Below are 21189 nucleotides of genomic sequence, written 5' to 3' on the forward strand. Positions count from 1 at the left end.
GAAAAATAATTAAAAGGTGTAACATGCTGACATAATTAAAACATGCAATGTGACTCAGACATCTATCACGGTCACGGGGTCACTGCATGTCCGCTCATATGTCCTCGTCGCCGGTAGGAGCTACATCCTCCTCTACGAACTCACCTGCACCATACCAGTGTAGTGAGCCTAGAGGCCCAACATGCTAACATAACAAGGGTTTAAAATAATTTAAAACAATTAAATATTAATACATAACATATACATGAATGAGCATGCTTAAAAATATTATGACATAAACATAACTTAAATTAACTTAAATAACATAATACATAAATATTGTTGAGCAGTTAAATTTCTAACATCGCATGGTTGTATCCGTAGTGTAACCTTAAATCATACATTAAATACTGATCAGCGTGAAAACCAACGTACGTGGCGGTGACGAATCACCTCTTAAATTGGCAGTAAACTGCCCTTCAATAGTTCACATATGGGGACGAATCCCCCTTAAATCGTCACACTACTTCAACTTCCATCATAAAATATTTTATTATGGCTCAACCTTAAACATTTAATTATGCATAAAATTATTTCATGAATGCATGTATTTAAATAAAATGTGTGTCCTTCATATATATTTAATTTAATTTCTTACTAACATATAAATATTAAAATAACTTCAATGCATAAAAATAATTAAATATATAATCAGGACACATGCAAATTTCTCATGGATTGTACTGGGCTGCTGGCCCTAACACTCAAGCCCAATTACTTAAATCTGGCCCAATAACATACTTAAGCCCAATAAAATTTATTCTAAGCCCAATTAAATAATTACAGCCCATTAACAACCAATTCTGGCCCAATGAGCCCAAAAGCCCAAAGACTGGCCCAATAACTTTCACGGGCCCTAAAGCCCATAAAAATTATTGGACTTACTTAATTAAATTAATTTAAATCCCAAATAATTAAAATCAACCCAAAATAATTAAATGGAGCCCAATAAAATTTTAAGATTTAATTAGGCCCATTAAACCTTTAATTAAACTTAAAACATAAAAATAAAAATACCCGATCCCAACTAACTTAACCCGGACCCGGACCCAACTAACTTGACCCAAGACTGGACTGACCCGACCCGGACCTAACCACCCGACCCGGACCCTTCAAACCCTAAAACCCGAACTGCCCCACCCCTTTTCTGCCCGTCCGCGAGCAGCAGCCCTTCTAGGGCTGCTGCCGCCATGCTCCGGCCGCCCCTGGCCGGAGCCCCGCCGCCCAGACGTAGCCCACGTCTGGGCGGTCCTAACCTGGCCACAACCCCGACCCCATGCAGCCCCAAGCACAGCAGCCGAAGCCTCTTCCAACGAACCCTACACTGCACGCCCATGGAACCCGATCTGCAACCTCTCTGTTTCTGGGCTCTTTTGGCTTGAACCAACCGAGCCAATCGAGCCTAGACTCACCCTAGACACCCTAGGGACCCTTGCCAGCAGCTAGAACATCCATGGCTAGGAAAAAAACGTGGACATGATCAACCCAAAGCAAGAGACATGCGCATACAACCACAAAAAATTTGTTTTCTGAAAATTCTTCAATGTTTTTGATGCATACTCAATACACACACTAATATATCTGATAGGCACAAAAAATATAGAAGAAAATCATGTCTTTCACCGGAAACGAAGAGAAAAACGAGCGTGGGACGATTTCGGGACGACGAACGACGAACACACCTTCGAAGCTTAAAGAAAAATCGAGCTATGGAGTCTTGGGGATGTCTGGAACGTGACAATGGAGGCTGAAGAGGATGGAGACGGCTAAGGGTTTCGGCCGAATGGGTTAGGGTAGATTAGGTTAAGTTTTTAATAAAATATGTTTTTAGGAAATTAAATATATTAATAAGGATTTTAATATATAAAATATATAACTTAAAAAAATCTAATTAAGAAAAGAAATCTGATAAATAACTTAAATATATTAAAATCCAGAAATATCAAATTAATGGAATTTTAAAAATACTAAAAAGTCAATATTTTGGCTTATTTTGAATAAAATGGACTCCTAAAATTATATAAAATTAAATATTAAAACTTTTGAGGTAATAAAACTCAAAATAATATTTTAGGGCTCTAAAAAGGCTCATGAAATTAATTGGCTAGAAAGTTGTCATCTCGTCTGTCCACGGTCCCGTCTACGCGATAAAATAATTAAAATACTAAAAATCATAAAAATCATTAATTATGGGTTAAATGCTTAAAAATAAATTAAATCATGCACAAATAATTCACATAATTATTTAACCCATAAATCACAAATTTAAATAATTAAATATCCTAATTATGCATGCGGATTTACGTATTTAAAATACCGGGTGTTCCAATTCCCCCCCCCCCCCCCCCCCCCCCCCCCCCCCCCCCCCCCCCCCCCCCCCCCCTTAAATTGAATTTCGTCCTCAAAATTTAAAGTACTTACCCGAACAACTCCGGGTAGCGAGTCCTCATGTCTGCCTCGGTCTCCCAAGTAGCTTCCTCCTCTGAGTGATTTAGCCACTGGACTCTGACCATCGGTATGACCCGCGTCCTAAGCCTCCGCTCCTCCCTAGCCAAGATCCGCACTGGCCTCTCCTCATACACTAGATCTGGTGGCAACTGCAAGGGCTCGAAATCCAACACATGCGACGGGTTAGAGACATATCTCCGAAGCATGGATACATGGAAAACGTTGTGCACTGCCGCTAGCCCTGGTGGTAGAGCTAAACGGTAGGCCAACGTGCCAACTCTCTCCAAGATCTCGAATGGCCCTATATACCTCGGATTAAGCTTGCCTCTCCGGCCAAAACGCACTACTCCCTTCATAGGTGACACCTTCAGGAATACGTGATCACCTACAGCGAACTCCAAATCTCGTCGTCTGGCATCTGCATAACTCTTCTGACGACTCTGAGCAGTCCTCATCCGATCTCGAATCTGAGTCACAATGTCAGCTGTCTGCTGCACAATCTCAGGACCCAGTAAAATCCGATCACCAACCTCATCCCAATGCACAGGAGATCTGCATCTCCTCCCATACAATGCTGCATAAGGAGCCATACCTATAGACGACTGAAAACTGTTGTTATAGGTAAACTCCACTAATGGCAGTCTAGTCTCCCAAGAGCCCCGAAAATCAATGACACAATCTCTCAGAAGATCCTCGAGAACCTGGATCACTCTCTCAGACTGACCATCTGTCTGGGGATGAAATGATGTGCTGAACAAAAGCCTAGTCCCCAATGTTGTGTGCAGACTCTTCCAAAACGCAGATGTGAATCTCGGATCTCTGTCTGACACAATAGACACTGGTATGCCATGCAGTCTAACAATCTCTCTGATGTAAAGCTCTGCATACTATGTCAAATAATAAGTAGTCATCACTGGCAAGAAATGAGCTGACTTGGTGAGTCTATCCACAATCACCCAAATCGTTGTGCAACCTCTGGCACTCCTCGGTAAGCCAACCACAAAGTCCATCGTAATATTCTCTCATTTCCATTCCGGAATAGGAAGAGGTCTAAGAAGTCCTGCTGGATGCTGATGCTCTGCCTTGACTTGCTGACAAGTCAAGCACTCTGACACCACTCTCCCGATGTCACTCTTCATCCCGGGCCACCAATACAATAGCTGCAAATCTTTGTACATCTTCGTACTTCCAGGCTGAATGGAGTACGGAGATGTGTGAGCCTCTGCTAAAATCTCAGCTCTCAACTGATCGACGTTCGGTACCCACATCCTACCACGGTACTGAACGATACCATCCACCACTGTATACAAGAGGTTACCCCTAGCCTCATCTCTCTGTCTCCATCGCTGCAACTCCTCATCAGTAGACTGTCCATCCCTAATCCAATCTCGCAGAACTGGCTACACCGTCAACACTGACAAGCTCGGTGCATGACCACTCGGATAACACTCCAAGTCAAATCTCTGAATCTCGCTCTGTAGTGGTAACTGTACGGTCAAACATGAGACCCCTGACGACTTCCGACTCAAAGCATCTGCTACTACATTAGCTTTACCCGGATGGTAGCTAATGTCACAGTCATAGTCCTTCACCAACTCCAACCATCTGCGCTGTCTTATGTTCAACTCCTTCTGTGTGAAGAAGTACTTGAGACTCTTGTGGTCTGTGAAAATCTTGCACTTCTCGCCATACAGATAGTGCCTCCAGATTTTCAAAGCGAAAACCACTGCTGCCAACTCCAAGTCATGCGTCGGATAATTCTGCTCATGAATCTTCAGCTGCCTCGACGCATACGCAATAACCTTACCACACTGCATAAGCACTGCACCTAAACCTAGTTTAGACGCGTCGATGTATACCACTAACTCCTCGTGTGGTACTGTCACCGCTAACACTGGTGCAGTAGTGAGTGCTTCCTTCAGCTGATCGAAGCTCCTCTGACAGTCTGAACTCCAGATAAACTTCGCATTCTTCTTGGTCAAGGAAGTCAAGGGTACTGCAATAGAGGAAAAATCCTTGATGAACTTCCTATAATACCCTGCCAAACCCAAGAAACTGCGAATCTCTGAGGCATTCTTCGGAATACCCCAATTCTGCACTGCCTCAACCTTAGACTGATCCACTGCAATCCCATCTCTCGAAATAATGTGGCCAAGAAATGCCACCTGCTCGAGCCAAAACTCGCACTTGCTGAACTTGGCATACAAAAGATGCTCCCTCAAAGTCTGCAAGGCTGTCTGCAGATGCTGTCTATGCTCCTCAATGCTCCTAGAATAGATCAAAATATCATCAATGAAGACTATGATGAACTGATCTAGATACGGCTGAAAGACTCGGTTCATGAGATCCATGAAAACCGCTGGAGCATTGGTCATCCCAAATGGCATCACTAAGAACTCGTAATGCCCATATCGTGTCCTGAAAGCAGTCTTAGACACATCTACATCTCTAACACGCAACTGATGATAACCAGATCGCAGGTCGATCTTGGAGAACACTGAAGCTCCCTGCAACTGGTCAAATAAATCCTCTATCCTCGGCAGTGGATACTTGTTCTTCACTGTGACCCTGTTGAGCTCTCGGTAATCGATGCACAGTCTCATACTGCCATCCTTCTTCTTCACAAATAACACCGGAGCTCCCCATGGAGAAAAGCTAGGACGAACAAAGCCTTTCTCTAATAGCTCCTGAATCTGCTCCTTCAACTCTTTCATCTCGGTAGGAGCAAGTCTGTACGGTGCCTTAGAGATACGCACGGTGTCTGGCACCAAGTCGATGATGAACTCCACATCTCTCACTGGTGGAATTCCTGCAACATCCTCCGGAAAGACATCCAGAAAGTCACGAACCACCTCTATCTCTGATAATGATCTGCTAGACGGCTCTGAGGTCGTGACGATACTCGCTAGAAACCCCTGGCAATCCCGTCTCAACAACATCCTCGCCTGAATAAGAGATATCACCCGAGGAAAATCACTACTCTGAGATGCATGAAAAGTGAACGGGTCGCCTACTGTAGGTCTCACTGACACTGATCTCCGCCTAAAATCAATCGAAGCTCCATTGACTGTCAACCAGTCCATACCCAAAATCAAATCGAAACCACTCAATGGCAAAACCACCACATCTGCTCGAATGGAGTGTCCCTGCAGCTCCAACTCCAGTCCTCGAATAACCTTCGAGGTAGAAATAATCTGCCCTGACGGCATAGTAACATCATACCCACTGTCAATAATCTCAGGTGTGATGCCTAACCGCCTGATAAACTCCTGGGAGATAAATGAATGCATAGCCCCTGAATCTAGCAACGCACACGTGGAGTTGCCTCCAACTAGAATTCTCCCTGCACGCAGAAAATTCCCAACAATTTCATACCACTACTAAATTTTCCCCAACGAGACACTACTAATTCTTAATTCTAATCACAAGTAAAACATGCTTCATATTCTAACATGCAGTTAAATACCCAAATAACAACAATTCCAAAATAAAGACGAAATTTTAACCAAAGGAAAATTATTAAAATGCTAGGGGTAAGATATACCGGTGATCAAGGAGGTGTCTGGATCTACCTCCTCGGCCTGCATCACAAACACTCTACCAGCAGTGTTCTTCTTCCTCGGGCAGTTAGCTATCTGATGCCCTGGCTCCCTACAATGGTAGCAAACTCCTGCTCCCAAAAGAAAAGGTCCCGAATGCATCTTCTGACACTTCGGGCAAGTAGGATAACCTATGGCATTAGGGGCCCCGCCCCTCTGCTGCTGCGGCCTCTGCTGCTGTGGCCTCTGCTGTGGATTCGGGCCCTTAGCCGGCCCTGTAAACTGCTTCTTCGCAGGAGGCTGCGAAGGTGGTCGCTGATACTCAGCCTGAAACTGCCTCTTACCCTGCTGCTCCCTCTGGATCTCTCTCCGACCCTCCTCGGAATGCAAGGCTCTACTGACTGCAGACTCATAAGTAAGGACGTCTGCCATGCGAACATCATGCTTGATATCCGCCCTCAAACCCTCCACAAACTGCCTCAACTTCTCTGGTGGACTATCTGAAATCAGAGGCACAAAGCGACAGCCCCTCTCGAACTGTCTCACATACTCGACCACTGTCTTGCCCCCTTGACGGAGACTCATAAACTCCCGGATCATGCGACTGCGCTCATCCTCAGTGAAGTACTTGGCGTAGAAGATACGCCTAAACTCTGTCCATGTCAGTGTAGGAAGGTGAACTCCCCTGGCAGCACCCTCCCACCAAAGAGCTGCGTCACCCCTCAGCATGTACGTCGCACAGTTCACCCTGTCGGTGTCTGTGATCCCCATATAAGCAAAGATGGACTCCAGAGATCGAATCCATCCCTCAGCCACCAAAGGATCGGTGGTACCAACAAACTCCTTGGGTCCCTTCTTCTGGAACCTCTCAGCAACGTCCTCCTCATGGGACAACCTAGGACGAGTAGCCTGCTGCTCTAACAGAGCAGTAATCCCTGCCATTATATTCGCATTGGCCTTCTCCAATGCTGCTAGAGGGTTCTGCGGAGGTGGAGGTGGAGGTGTAGGTGGAGATCCCCCACGTCTGTTCATCGGTCTGGGAGGCATTCTACACCATCACATATTTCTTTACGTAAATCGTCATGCATAACTAAGTTGTTTAAACGTAATGCTAACTTAAATCCAAATAATTAACTCATGCTATAAACACTTAAAACTTACAGACCGGTAGCGTGGATTTCTGAGCTCGCATAGCAGTAATGACCCCTCCAAGAACCGTGCTCTGATACCAACTGAAACCACCCTAACTCTATAATTAATAAATAAATATGCGGAAAATTTTTTATATATATATACTTACTAAATAAAATATGCACATATATGCCCATACATACATGCACAGAATAAAAAGATTTAAAATAAATAAATAAATAACTTAAATAAATGACTAAAATAAATAACTTAAATAAAAATTGCATTCTTTAAATAAAATAAATATCTGAGTCAAACATTTAATTAAAAATACTGCATAAGAAAAATGATTTAAAATTTGCATGCACTGAAAATATTCAAATAAAATATTCAAAACCACAACCACTGAAAAATAATTAAAAGGTGTAACATGCTGACATAATTAAAACATGCAATGTGACTCAGACATCTATCACGGTCACGCACATATATGCTCATACATACATGCACAGAATAAAAAGATTTAAAATAAATAAATAAATAACTTAAATAAATGACTAAAATAAATAACTTAAATAAAAATTGCATTCTTTAAATAAAATAAATATCTGAGTCAAACATTTAATTAAAAATACTGCATAAGAAAAATGATTTAAAATTTGCATGCACTGAAAATATTCAAATAAAATATTCAAAACCACAACCACTGAAAAATAATTAAAAGGTGTAACATGCTGACATAATTAAAACATGCAATGTGACTCAGACATCTATCACGGTCACGGGGTCACTGCATGTCCGCTCATATGTTCTCGCCGCCGGTAGGAGCTACATCCTCCTCTACGAACTCACCTGCACCATACCAGTGTAGTGAGCCTAGAGGCCCAACATGCTAACATAACAAGGGTTTAAAATAATTTAAAACAATTAAATATTAATACATAACATATACATGAATGAGCATGCTTAAAAATATCATGGCATAAACATAACTTAAATTAACTTAAATAACATAATACATAAATATTGTTGAGCAGTTAAATTTCTAACATCGCATGGTTGTATCCGTAGTGTAACCTTAAATCATACATTAAATACTGATCAGCGTGGAAAACAATGTACGTGGCGGTGACGAATCACCTCTTAAATTGGCAGTAAACTGCCCTTCAATAGTTCACATATGGGGACGAATCCCCCTTAAATCGTCACACTACTTCAACTTCCATCATAAAATATTTTATTATGGCTCAACCTTAAACATTTAATTATGCATAAAATTATTTCATGAATGCATGTATTTAAATAAAATGTGTGTCCTTCATATATATTTAATTTAATTTCTTACTAACATATAAATATTAAAATAACTTCAATGCATAAAAATAATTAAATACATAATCAGGACACATGCAAATTTCTCATGGATTGTACTGGGCTGCTGGCCCTAACACTCAAGCCCAATTACTTAAATCTGGCCCAATAACATACTTAAGCCCAATAAAATTTATTCTAAGCCCAATTAAATAATTACAGCCCATTAACAACCAATTTTGGCCCAATGGGCCCAAAAGCCCAAAGACTGGCCCAATAACTTTCACGGGCCCTAAAGCCCATAAAAATTATTGGACTTACTTAATTAAATTAGTTTAAATCCCAAATAATTAAAATCAACCCAAAATAATTAAATGGAGCCCAATAAAATTTTAAGATTTAATTAGGCCCATTAAACCTTTAATTAAACTTAAAACTTAAAAATAAAAATACCCGATCCCAACTAACTTAACCCGGACCCGGACCCAACTAACTTGACCCAAGACTGGACTGACCCGACCCGGACCTAACCACCCGACCCGGACCCTTCAAACCCTAAAACCCGAACTGCCCCACCCCTTTTCTGCCCGTCCGCGAGCAGCAGCCCTTCTAGGGCTGCTGCCGCCATGCTCCGACCGTCCCTGGCCGGAGCCCCGCCGCCCAGACGTAGCCCACGTCTGGGCGGTCCTAACCTGGCCACAACCCCGACCCCATGCAGCCCCAAGCACAGCAGCCGAAGCCTCTTCCAACGAACCCTACACTGCACGCCCATGGAACCCGATCTGCAACCTCTCGGTTTCTGGGCTCTTTTGGCTTGAACCAACCAAGCCAATCGAGTCTAGACTCACCCTAGATACCCTAGGGATCCTTGCCAGCAGCTAGAACATCCATGGCTAGGAAAAAAACGTGGACATGATCAACCCAAAGCAAGAGACATGCGCATACAATCACAAAAAATTTGTTTTCTGAAAATTCTTCAATGTTTTTGATGCATACTCAATACACACACTAATATATCTGATAGGCACAAAAATATAGAAGGAAATCATGCCTTTCACCGGAAACGAAGAGAAAAACGAGCGTGGGACGATTCTGGGACGACGAACGACGAACACACCTTCGAAGCTTAAAGAAAAATCGAGCTATGGAGTCTTGGGGATGTCTGGAACGTGACAATGGAGGCTGAAGAGGATGGAGACGGCTAAGGGTTTCGGCCGAATGGGTTAGGGTAGATTAGGTTAAGTTTTTAATAAAATAGGTTTTTAGGAAATTAAATATATTAATAAGGATTTTAATATATAAAATATATAACTTAAAAAAATCTAATTAAGAAAAGAAATATGATAAATAACTTAAATATATTAAAATCCCGAAATATCAAATTAATGGAATTTTAAAAATACTAAAAAGTCAATATTTTGACTTATTTTGAATAAAATGGACTCCTAAAATTATATAAAATTAAATACTAAAAATTTTGAGGTAATAAAACTCAAAATAATATTTTAGGGCTCTAAAAAGGCTCATGAAATTAATTGGCTAGAAAGTTGTCATCTCGTCCGTCCACGGTCCCGTCTACGCGATAAAATAATTAAAATACTAAAAATCATAAAAATCATTAATTATGGGTTAAATGCTTAAAAATAAATTAAATAATGCACAAATAATTCACATAATTATTTAACCCATAAATCACAAATTTAAATAATTAAATACCCTAATTATGCATGCGGATTTACGTATTTAAAATACCGGGTGTTACATGTCATGACACAGAGATTTGAATCATCAAAAACTTTGCATAATTTCTTATCAAATTGCACATGCAGATTATCATCACAAAGTTGGCTTATGCTTATTAGATTTGTGGTTAATCCTTCAACATGAAGCACATTGCGAAGATTGGACAGACCAACAACATTCAGAGTTCCCTTTCCAACAATGTTTCCTTTTGAACCTCCACCATAGGTTACTTTTCCACTTTTCTGTTCAACATAGTTAGTGAGAAATTTTTTGGAACCTGTCATGTGACGAGAGCTACCGCTATCAAAGTACCATGCACCTGAAACATTAGTTTTCAAAGCAGTATAAATCATATGACATTGAATATCAGCTTTTGGTACCCAAATCTTTCGTACATAAGATCTGTTTCTATGGATGTTGTGGGGAGGTGTTGGCAACACCTTAGGCAACACCTTCGATGCAGATCTATATCTGTATTCTTCCTGCAGCTTAAAACAGTCAGTTTAATATGACCAGATCTATGACAGTAGTGACATATGTACCTATGTTTCCTTCTAGACATTGAAGGAGCAACAGGCTGTGGCTTTGGTTTTGGAGGATCAATAGGTAAGGCCTTTCTGCTTGAGCTTTCTGTACTACTTCTTTCCTTGACAAACACATGGCCTTTCGAACTATCACCAACCTCAAATATGTTGTTTTCAAAACCTAAACCAGCCGTACTATCTCTTCCCATCATGAGTAGCGAATCAAGCTTGGAAGTTCTTGAATTAAACTTAGCCAAAGTAGCGTTTGCTTTTCCGAGTTCTTTCTTCACTTGGCTTAATTCCATGTCTTTCTTACTCAGCATGACTTTCAGTCTTGACACATCAGCCTTTAGATCAGAATTTTCCTTTGAAAGAATAGTATTCATCTTATTTCTTTCAACACAATCAGTATGTAACTCTTCAAATATCATCCGAGCTTCTTCCATGGACATTGTCTCTTCACCTGTATCATTATCACACATATTATCAGTAATGAAGGAATTCAAACAAACTGACCTTTGGGAGATGTTGCGGCCAGGTGTGGCAACACCTGCGGCAACACCTAAAGGATTGACTTGAAACTTTTGCTCTTCAGTTGGGCAGATAAGGTAGTATGGCTTTCTTCATTTTCTTGTTCTTCTTTTTCAGACTCTCCATCACTCAAGGACGTGTTCATCCCTTTCCTAAGCATGTTGGCACACTCATTTGCATAGTGTTCAAAACCTTTACAAGCATGACATTGAACAGTGTCCAACTTCTTTGACACAAACTTCTTCTTCCCTTCCAACGTCAGCCGAGGCTTAGAAGTATCAACAGGTTTCCTTTGTGATTGTTCTGGTCCAGTAATCCTTAAAGGCTTGTTAGAGAACATTGGAGCCTTGAGTTTTTGATCCGTCTTTCTTGACTCTTTCATCTTCTTCAGATAATCATTGAATTTCCTAGTCATAAGAGAGATTGAATCATCTTCCAAGTCAGATTGATGAACTTCTTGATGAAATTGAACATACTCCTCGTATGAGGGTTTCGAGGCTTGAAGGGCTATTGATTTTTCTTTATCCTTCTCTTGTTCTGAATTGTTCATCTCAAAAACTTGAAGGATGCTAATCAGTTCAGTCATCTTCATCTTTGAAGTGTCTTTAATTTCTTCAAGCGCCCAAATCTTTCCATTAAATCTTTTAGGCAAGGATCGAAGAACCTTGTTCACCATAGTTTCACTAGCAATAGGTCCTCCAAGAGCATGTGCCTCTGTAGCTATCTCTCTAAGTTTCTTATCATAATCAGCAATAGATTCATTCTCATCCATCCTGATATTCTCAAATCTTGCGTTTAACAATCTCAATCTTGTTCTTCTCACGCTATCAGTTCCTTCACAGTGTTCTTGAAGAGCATCTCATGCATCCTTAGCAACAGTGCAATCAGCTATGATTCCATACATCCTCATATCAACAGTTGCAAAAGTTGCATTGAGTGCTTTAGCATTGTAGCTTGAACTTTGTGTTTCTTCGGCAGTCCAAGTTTCTTCTTTCTTGATGATATAGTCTCCATCTTCATCTAGCGTATTTGGAGGAGTCCAACCAGTCAGAATACTTTGCCAAGCACGAACATCCATTGCTTTAATAGTATATCGCATCCTATTCTTCCATAGTGCGTAATTCGTGCCATCAAGGACCGGAGGTTTCAGGAACGAGTTCGCAACAGACGATGAGTCCATCTTATTCCCTGTAATAAATAAAAAAAACCAAGATCACTTCTTAGTGTATCAAGAATATGGCTCTGATACCACTTGTAAGGGAATAGGGGTTGCACATAAACTGTTTGAGGTGTTGTCACAAGGTGTTGACAACACCTACAATAACACCTTGAGTAATTTGCAGCGGAATATGATTAAAGCGTAAATAAAATAAATAAGCAACCAAATAAATAGACTCAGATAAATAAGCAAGAGTATAAAATACTCTTGCAGCGCCTCAGGGCAAAACTTCACTAGAAAATAATTCAAAGAGTTTTACAAACACTAAAACTAGTGATTACTGTAAAATTCAATTTCTCAAAACAAGTGAAAAAATAAAGAGTAAAAGTTCTCCTAAAACATTCTATATGAAATAGAATAATGAAAACGAAGTAAGGAGAAAAACTTGAAGCCAAAACACGTGAGACAATAACACTATTCGATCAACAATCTTCGAGTGTTCTTCACGGCTTCAAGCAATCATGACCGAGACAAGTCTTCAGAAGATCTTCAGTTCTCTCGTATGTATCCGTTTTTCAATTTATTTGTCTATCTCCAATATATAGACTAGAATCCTTCCTTGTAGATGTTTCCTTGTAGACATAGGATTCTCTAGATCTTGTTCCTTTTTTATCAAGTCAAATCTACATAATAATGAAATTAAATCATTATAGATAAGATAATAAATATTATGATAAACTTAATCATATCTTAAATCAAGTTATTCAAGGAAATGAATAACTTATATAAAATTACTTCATATCCAAGAAAGGCAAAAGATATTAAATAAATTCTTTTCAAACTAGAATGATTTTAAGGAATAAAATATTCCTTTCATAAACTAATCAATAGTACAAATATGGGCTTCCAAACCCACAAACTATTAAAGCCCATTAAATAAAATAAGTAAATTACGTAGGTGTCATTCGTTGTAAGTAGTAGAGCCGACAATTTGGCTTAAGCTTGTAGGGTCAAGTCAGCCCGTCCAGCCACATAATTTAAGTGAGTTGGGTTAAAAAAAATTTAACCCAATAAAGGTGGGCCTAAGCGGGTCTGGGTTGGCCCGCGGTCCTGTTGAATTTTTTTAATTTTTATTTTTTTTACTTTATGTTGATATATGTATTTTTTAATGAAAGTTGTGAAATTTTTTTGTATTAATTACTTTGTATAAAATTTACACGTATGAAATCAATAATTAGAATTTTTTTTAATATGTTTCTATTAATTTTTATTTATGAAATAAAATTTATAATTAGTTATAATGATTTTTATGTTATTTTTATTTGTAGTGAGCCAACCCGCAGGCCGATCCGCTTAACCCACGGGCCACAACCCACCTTGAATTGGGTTGGGTTGAGTTGGGTTGTGGATTTTCAGTCCGCTGGGATGGTGGGCTGACAAGCCTTCGACCCTCCAAACGATTGGTTTTTGGTGAGCCGGCCCGTCTGACAACTAGTGAGAATTAGGGGTGAGCATTCGGTTAATTCGGTCAAAAACCGAACCGAATTAATCGAATTATTTTTAGGTTAACCGAACCGAACCGAACCGAATTTATGCTAAAACCGATTTAAACGAACCGAATTAAAATCGGTTAATTTGGTCGGTCACTGAATTAACCGAAATTTTTACAAAATAAAATAAAAAATAAAAAAATTTATAAACTTAATGATTGAAATATGATATTTTTATCATAATAAAACACATTAAACTTAAAAAAGTTATAATAACAAAAATTAAGTACAATATTAAATATAAACCGATTAAAAAATATTATAAATTATATATAAAGCCTAATAAAAAAATTCAAATTTAATTATTTATAATTCGGTTAACCGATTTAACCGAAGACGAAAACCGAAAACCAAACCGAATTAACCGAAATTTTTTAACACTAAAATCGAATTTCCAAATTCATTCGGTTCGGTTGATTAATTTGGTTTAACCAAAATAATGCTCACCCTAGTGAGAAATCACGAGAGGGACGAAAGCCATTTATGGTCCATTTCCATTTGAGATTTCAACTAGTGTCTCATCAATGTATTGAATTTCATTTTTTTAAACTTAAATTTATATATAGGTCTGTGGTAGATATTTTGGAATTAATTAATTAGTTGATGTTGAGATTCTATAGTTTATCAAAGTAGCCATATGCATTGATTGTTCTGCTGCATTTGGTTGTCAATGTTTTGATATTTTTATGCGACGGAGTTGATATTTTTATGTGACGGAGTGACGTACCACGTTTTGATCATTTTAAATCTAATACATTATTTAATGTTATTGTAATTTATATATAGAAATAGAACTGACTTCAACTCATCAACTCTAAGAATAATAGTTTTAATTTCTACAATTTTATTTATAAAAATTGAATTATTTCATAACTTACTTAATTTTAATTTTCTCAAAACACGATTTATTACATTTAAGCAGAAAACGATTAATCATAATAATTAATAAAATATATTAAAATTTGTTTTTCAAGGGACTCCTCAATTACGCATTTGAATTGATCAAAGTGCGATGTGTTGAATAATAATAAAGAGAAAAAGGGTTGTGTTGAATTGAATTAACAGTTTTCGCTTATATTAACCGATAGTCTTCGTCCTTCATTTTCACGGCTATGGAAACTAGCCAGCTGCTTCCATCAATTTCCAGTTTTCCACCTTATATATGATTAAAATTGTATTATAAACATTTTAAAATGGTGATATATATTTAAAATTATTCCAAATATTTGAGTTAAAATTTATCTATATTATTTATTGAACTTGACTTATGTATATAACCGATTTAGTCGGTCAATGTGACATCAAACTAAATTACATATATAGTTCTCATATTTTAAACTACTGAAAATATTAACAATACATTTATAATAATATTGTGTTACCCTGGGTTTTACCCGGTGTATATCGAAGGACAGTAATTGAGGTTTCTCATGTCATAAAAAAATAACAACCCATAAAAAAGTGGAGAAAAAATTCTCCTCTGAATCTATTTGGAAAACCGTTGTCTATGTTTGAAAAGCTAATTTTTCAAAAACAAAAACAAAAAAACAAAATTACTTGAACAAATATCGTGTGCATGCCTAGTAATTTTATGATTGATGAACAACAAATTAGTCAAATCAAACAATAAAAAACTCTGAATGGTTGTATGTTACCTTAAAACACTGTTAAAAGATGCAATTGACTTGGTTTTCATATGTCATTATGTCGATAGCCAAATTTCATAATTATAATTATAAATTTATAAAAGTATATTAACAGAGAATGACGAAGAATACAAAAATAAAAAGAAGAAAAAACAATTAAGGAAGCACATACTATGATAATTTTCAAATAAAATACGAGCGCTTGGACTTAGCACAGGAAGCGACCCCAATTAAAATAATACACGTTGCACTTCTTGGATTATTGCGTTGAATTCAAATCTACAATCTATAAATTTAAATAATATTGAAGTGATACATAATTAATATATGTTTTTTTAAAAAAAATAAATGAACCATTAAACCAGATCATATATATTAGATATTAATAATTATCAATATTTTAGGTTTTCGTAATAGTTTTAAAGCCCTTATTTAAAAAATAAAATAAAAAATAGCTAATAAAATATATTTAAAAAATTAATTATCTTTTATAAATAATATCTTCCTCCTATCTCTTAACTTAAAACATGCGTTATTAATCACTGCTAAATAATATTAAAACAAAGCCTATTAACTTCGGCTTCATGTCCGGTCAAAAGGGGCAGGACGAAGAGAGTCGTAATAACTTTTTTGTTTTATAAGATCTTAAATCTTATTGTAAGATTTTTATTTAATATTAAATAAAATCTTGAAATTAATTTAAAAATATATTTGATATTAAATATGGGATGATTGATAAAGAATTACATGTATTACAATATACATATATATAAAGGGAGAGAGCATAATAATAACTATCTTTGGTGAGACTTTTTTTAATATTACAAATATATTCTTAATTTGTTGTGGCTTTTATTTTTTTAATTTATATTTGATTTACTTTTTTTAATTAATTTATTTAAAGTACTTTATTTTTTTTTTTTAGTGAAAGAATGTTTGAATTTGTTCCGTCACAATTATAAATAATTCAACATTATATAATCATATTTTTTTATTAAAAAAAATAGTTCATTTTTTATATTTTAGGTGGCATATATTAAACACTTCAAGAAAATTGTTAGTGATCCATTGCCCGTTTTCTCTGTATTTCCAAGTGGAAAAGCTTCAACCAGCTCCCATGGATTCCACCAAAATCCTCCTCTTCTTTTTTCTCTTCAATTTTCTATTCGTCAGATATTCATTTTCTGAAATCTGTTCTGATTCTTCCTGCCGTATCGGAGAACCCATGATCCGGTTCCCGTTCCAGCTCCAAAATCTTCAACCCAAATCATGCGGCTACCCAGGCTTCAATCTTTCCTGTGACGCATCACATCAAACAGTTACGGAGCTCCCAAACTCAGGCCAATTCACAGTCCAAGCCATAGACTACCGAATGCAACACATATGGCTCAACGATCCCGACGGCTGCCTCCCCAGACGCCTCCTCACCTTCAACCTTTCCGGGTCGCCGTTTTCTGGCTATTTCGATCAGAGCTTTTCCTTCTTCAATTGCACGTTCGATTACACAAAGTATAAGCTAAACCCCATCGGATGCTTGAGCGGTCAGAATTACACGGTTTTCGCGTCGTCTTCTGAGAGGGCTATTTCATTCTTGGCATCAAAGTGTAGCCTGATATCGACGGTGGATGTGCCGGTTCAGTGGTCGTTTCCCGAACAATTGGAGACGTCGGATCTGAGCGAAGATATCTTGCTCAGCTGGGGCACGCCGCAGTGCGGGCGGTGCGAGTCGAGAGGTGGGCGGTGCGGGCTGAAGAGCAACTCCAGTGCAGATATTGAATGCAGTTATGGTACTCGCCGCGGTAAGTTATTATGTACCTTTCAAAATTTTCTTTGAGATAACACCACTTCAACACTACCTCACTTAGGGGTGGTTCGGTATGATATACTGGATATCGTATCGAAATTTTCGATACCGATATCGTACCGAAAATTATGTCGGTATATCAAAATTTTGGTATGACATAAATTCATACCGATACCGTACCGAATACCAAAATTCGATACGGTATCGGTATGATACCGTGTATGTCGATTTTTTCTACTTTTTTTTAAAAAAAATTATCGATATACACGGTATCGTACCGATACCGTGTATACCGATTTTTTTTCGGTATACCGAAATACCGAAAATTCGAAAATCTTATACCGATAATACGAAATTTTCGATATATTCGATTTTTTTTCGGTACAATAAATACGGTATCATGACGGCATTTCGGTATTTTTTGCCAACCCTAACCTCACTTCCAAAATTTTCACAACTCTTACAACTCCGACACCGTTTTATGATTTAATTTGGTGGGACGGACTTTTTTTATAAAAAAAAAAACATAAGAAAAATATTAATTTTTATATCAAAATTATTATCATTCACTAATAATGGATGGAAGCATCAATTCATGCCATCTCACCTATTCAAAACATTAATGGGACCAAAGTTTATAGTCAAACTTCAAATTTTATCATTATTTAACTTATTAAAAAATTCGTGGTATGTTTTTTAATACTTAGTTAATAAAAATATATTAGTAAAAACAGGAGGAAATGTTATTTAATGTAAAAATTGAATGGTATATTTAGAACAATAAAAGAACACGTAGATAATTGGGGTGAAGAAAATAAAATTATTAACGGAGATAAGCTAGGACATACTATTACGTGTTGTTTAAACTTGAGTACTTTCAGTCAAAAATCAAAACTGAAATTATGAGCAACGGTGTATTTTAAATATTTTTCGTTTTCTACAAATAATTTTTAAATTTTTTATTGATTGGATATTTAAAAACACTTAAAATAAACTTATCTCTAAATCTAAATATAGGAAATTTATAAGATTCATTAATGAGCAAATTACAGGTGATAAGCACAATTAATGGCATTAAAACGGTGGTGCGTCCTGTAATGATTGCACCCAGGAACCACAAAGTCAAAAGGACTCGATATTAAATTAAATTCAACGTAAGTTTCAGAAAAATATATTATATTAAAAATAATATTACTCCCTCTATCCAAATTATAGATTATATTTTTCTCCTTTGTCATGTCCTAAATATACAACTATGTATAATGTTTCCACATTTAATAATATTTTTCAATTATTTTACTCAGTGTTGTAATTAATTAAGTAATATTTTATATACTTTTTTTTGAAGCTATTTATATATATATAAACTTGAAACTTATTTAATTACTTGTATTTATAGAAAATTGCAAAGCATATTTTTATCATTTCCATCCCTGATTGGGGCAGGGTGGAGTGGACTAGGGATATTCATTTTCTTAAAATGAAAAAAAAAACTCCAAATTAAATTTAATTAGTAAAGTATAGATAGGCATTGTTTGGTTTGATGTATTATTAATATATGTATAACTTATCTCAATTAATTTCGCCTTATTTTCGTCATATTATTTATTTATTTATTAATTAATAATTTTACATCAATTAAATCAAATAAATTATAATATATCCATCAAATCAAATAATGTATTAACTATTTTTTCTTATTTATTTTTAATTTACATTTTATTACTTATCTATGGATTACTTATCCTATCACTCAAATCAAACGGTGCCTAAAAATAAGCTGTAGACTTGGTCAACCATTTATTACAAAGTAAACTCTTAGAATCTTGGTTCTAGCCAACCCCACAAACGGTTCACGGAAACACATCGAAATTGTATGATGTATCTATCTATTTAGCTAATATATAATTAATATTTTATTCCACTCTATTTGAATGAATTTTTAAAGTACATAGTTTGATCGGAGTTTTAATATAAGGTAAACAGCCAGCATGACTGACTATTACAATTTACAATTACTCGATCAACTAGTGTATATATATTTTTATCGTAACATCAAATGACTGATTAATCGTCTAAACTAATATTAATATAAGCAATGTTTAAGATCACTATTATATTTGAGATTAGTATTTTAAAATATATATAAGTTGACAGAGTCAAATTAGGAAAAAGAGAATTAACTTCACTCAATAAACTCGCCGTATAATGCGGAGACTTGATGGAAAAAAGAAGCTCTTCTTTTTTTTCTGAAATTGTTTTCAAATTATTCTCTAATGAGTTATATGGGATTTTCCATATTCCCCGTTCACAAAAAGTTCGTATGTCACTCATCTCACGGATCTGATCTGATTTATGAAAAAATATTAGTTTTTATGTCAGTAATATTATTTTTCATAGAAAGTCTAGCACACGCAATGAATTAATTTTTATTTTTTATTTTTAGAAATGACGATGGTGATTCATGCATTTATTATGGCGCGAAAATTGTTGCATTTTTTTTGGTTTCAAACTCATCTATCATCTATCCAACTCCAAAACAAAAACAAAAGACCGAAAGAAAAAAAAATTCCTCATCTGTCCATATCATTTGAATGGCATATATATATATATCATACGCGGAGTTTTCATTCATTGTCAACGCCCTAAATTAATTTTGGCCATATATTGTTTAGCTTGACCTTTTCCTCATGCATATCTTTTATATATCAAGCGCTATCAAACGAATATGCTACACACGGTGTGTTACTCTGTACGTAGTTTTAACCGTTGGATGAGACAAATTAACCCTACCTATTTTGAGACGAGATACTCAAAACTCGTCCAGACCGGGCAAGAACATAGGCCAACCCCATCTAACTTCTTATTAGATCTACCTTAACTAATCTGGATTCGGTTCAACAATGAATTCATTCTTGTTAGCTCAAATATATATATATATATATACCAAGGGCCAAGATGTGAACAAATCAATGGAAAAGGGCCATATGTTAATTTTTGGAGCCTCCAAACAACTTATAGGCTTGTGATCAAAACCTAAGATCATCTATACATATCGACTGATCAAGATTTACAAAATCTGATTTTCCCATGCAGGACTTCCAAGAGGTGCGCGTTACGCCATAATCGCGGGGGCGGGCGTGCCTGCGCTCCTTTTCCTAGTGGGATTTGTGTGCTGCCTTTGCAGCAAGGTGAAGCGCTTCACCGGGCGGCGCCTCCCGATTGTAGACACATCCGCTCATTTGGTGCCACAAACTATAATCACCACGCGGGGGCTCGACGGTTCGACCATCGAATCGTACCCGAAAATGATCTTAGGGGAAAGCCGACGCTTGCCTAAGCCCATTAATGACAGCATTTGCTCGATTTGCTTGTCCGAATACAAGCCTATGGAGACACTGAGAAGTATACCACAGTGTCAGCATTGCTTTCATGCAGATTGTGTAGACCAGTGGCTCAAGTTGAATGCTTCGTGCCCCGTTTGCAGGAAGTCTCCCAACTCCAAATGCACGTCCATTGATATTCAAACTTCTTGAGGATTTTGGGTTTTTTTTTCTTTTTTTTTAATTTTATGTTTTTTGGAAGAAAATTAATTTGTAGCCTTTCGGATGGATAACTTCGAGATGGACAAGAAATATAATTTAATAAACATTGTAATGTATGTAGTTTGTTTTTGTGATGTCGGGGACATTGTTTGGGTAAGAGGGTGGTTAATGAGATTCTATTTTTAGGATATTGTTCAAATCAAGGATCTAATGATCTAT

General features: G+C 36.8%; 1 protein-coding gene across 1 annotated transcript; it reads left to right on the forward strand.

The window, feature by feature from the left end:
- The first annotated feature begins 16676 nt into the window (after window positions 1–16676).
- LOC140882916 (putative RING-H2 finger protein ATL21A) lies at window positions 16677–21124 on the forward strand. Its single transcript, XM_073289179.1, has 2 exons — window positions 16677–17420; window positions 20522–21124. Exons 1-2 carry the CDS (start codon window positions 16739–16741, stop codon window positions 20959–20961), a joined length of 1122 nt encoding a protein of 373 aa, XP_073145280.1. The 5' UTR covers window positions 16677–16738; the 3' UTR covers window positions 20962–21124.
- The last annotated feature ends 65 nt before the right edge of the window (window positions 21125–21189 follow it).

The sequence above is a fragment of the Henckelia pumila genome, chromosome 2 (genome assembly GCF_033568475.1).
Source record: "Henckelia pumila isolate YLH828 chromosome 2, ASM3356847v2, whole genome shotgun sequence".
In the NCBI taxonomy this organism is placed as follows: domain Eukaryota; kingdom Viridiplantae; phylum Streptophyta; class Magnoliopsida; order Lamiales; family Gesneriaceae; genus Henckelia; species Henckelia pumila.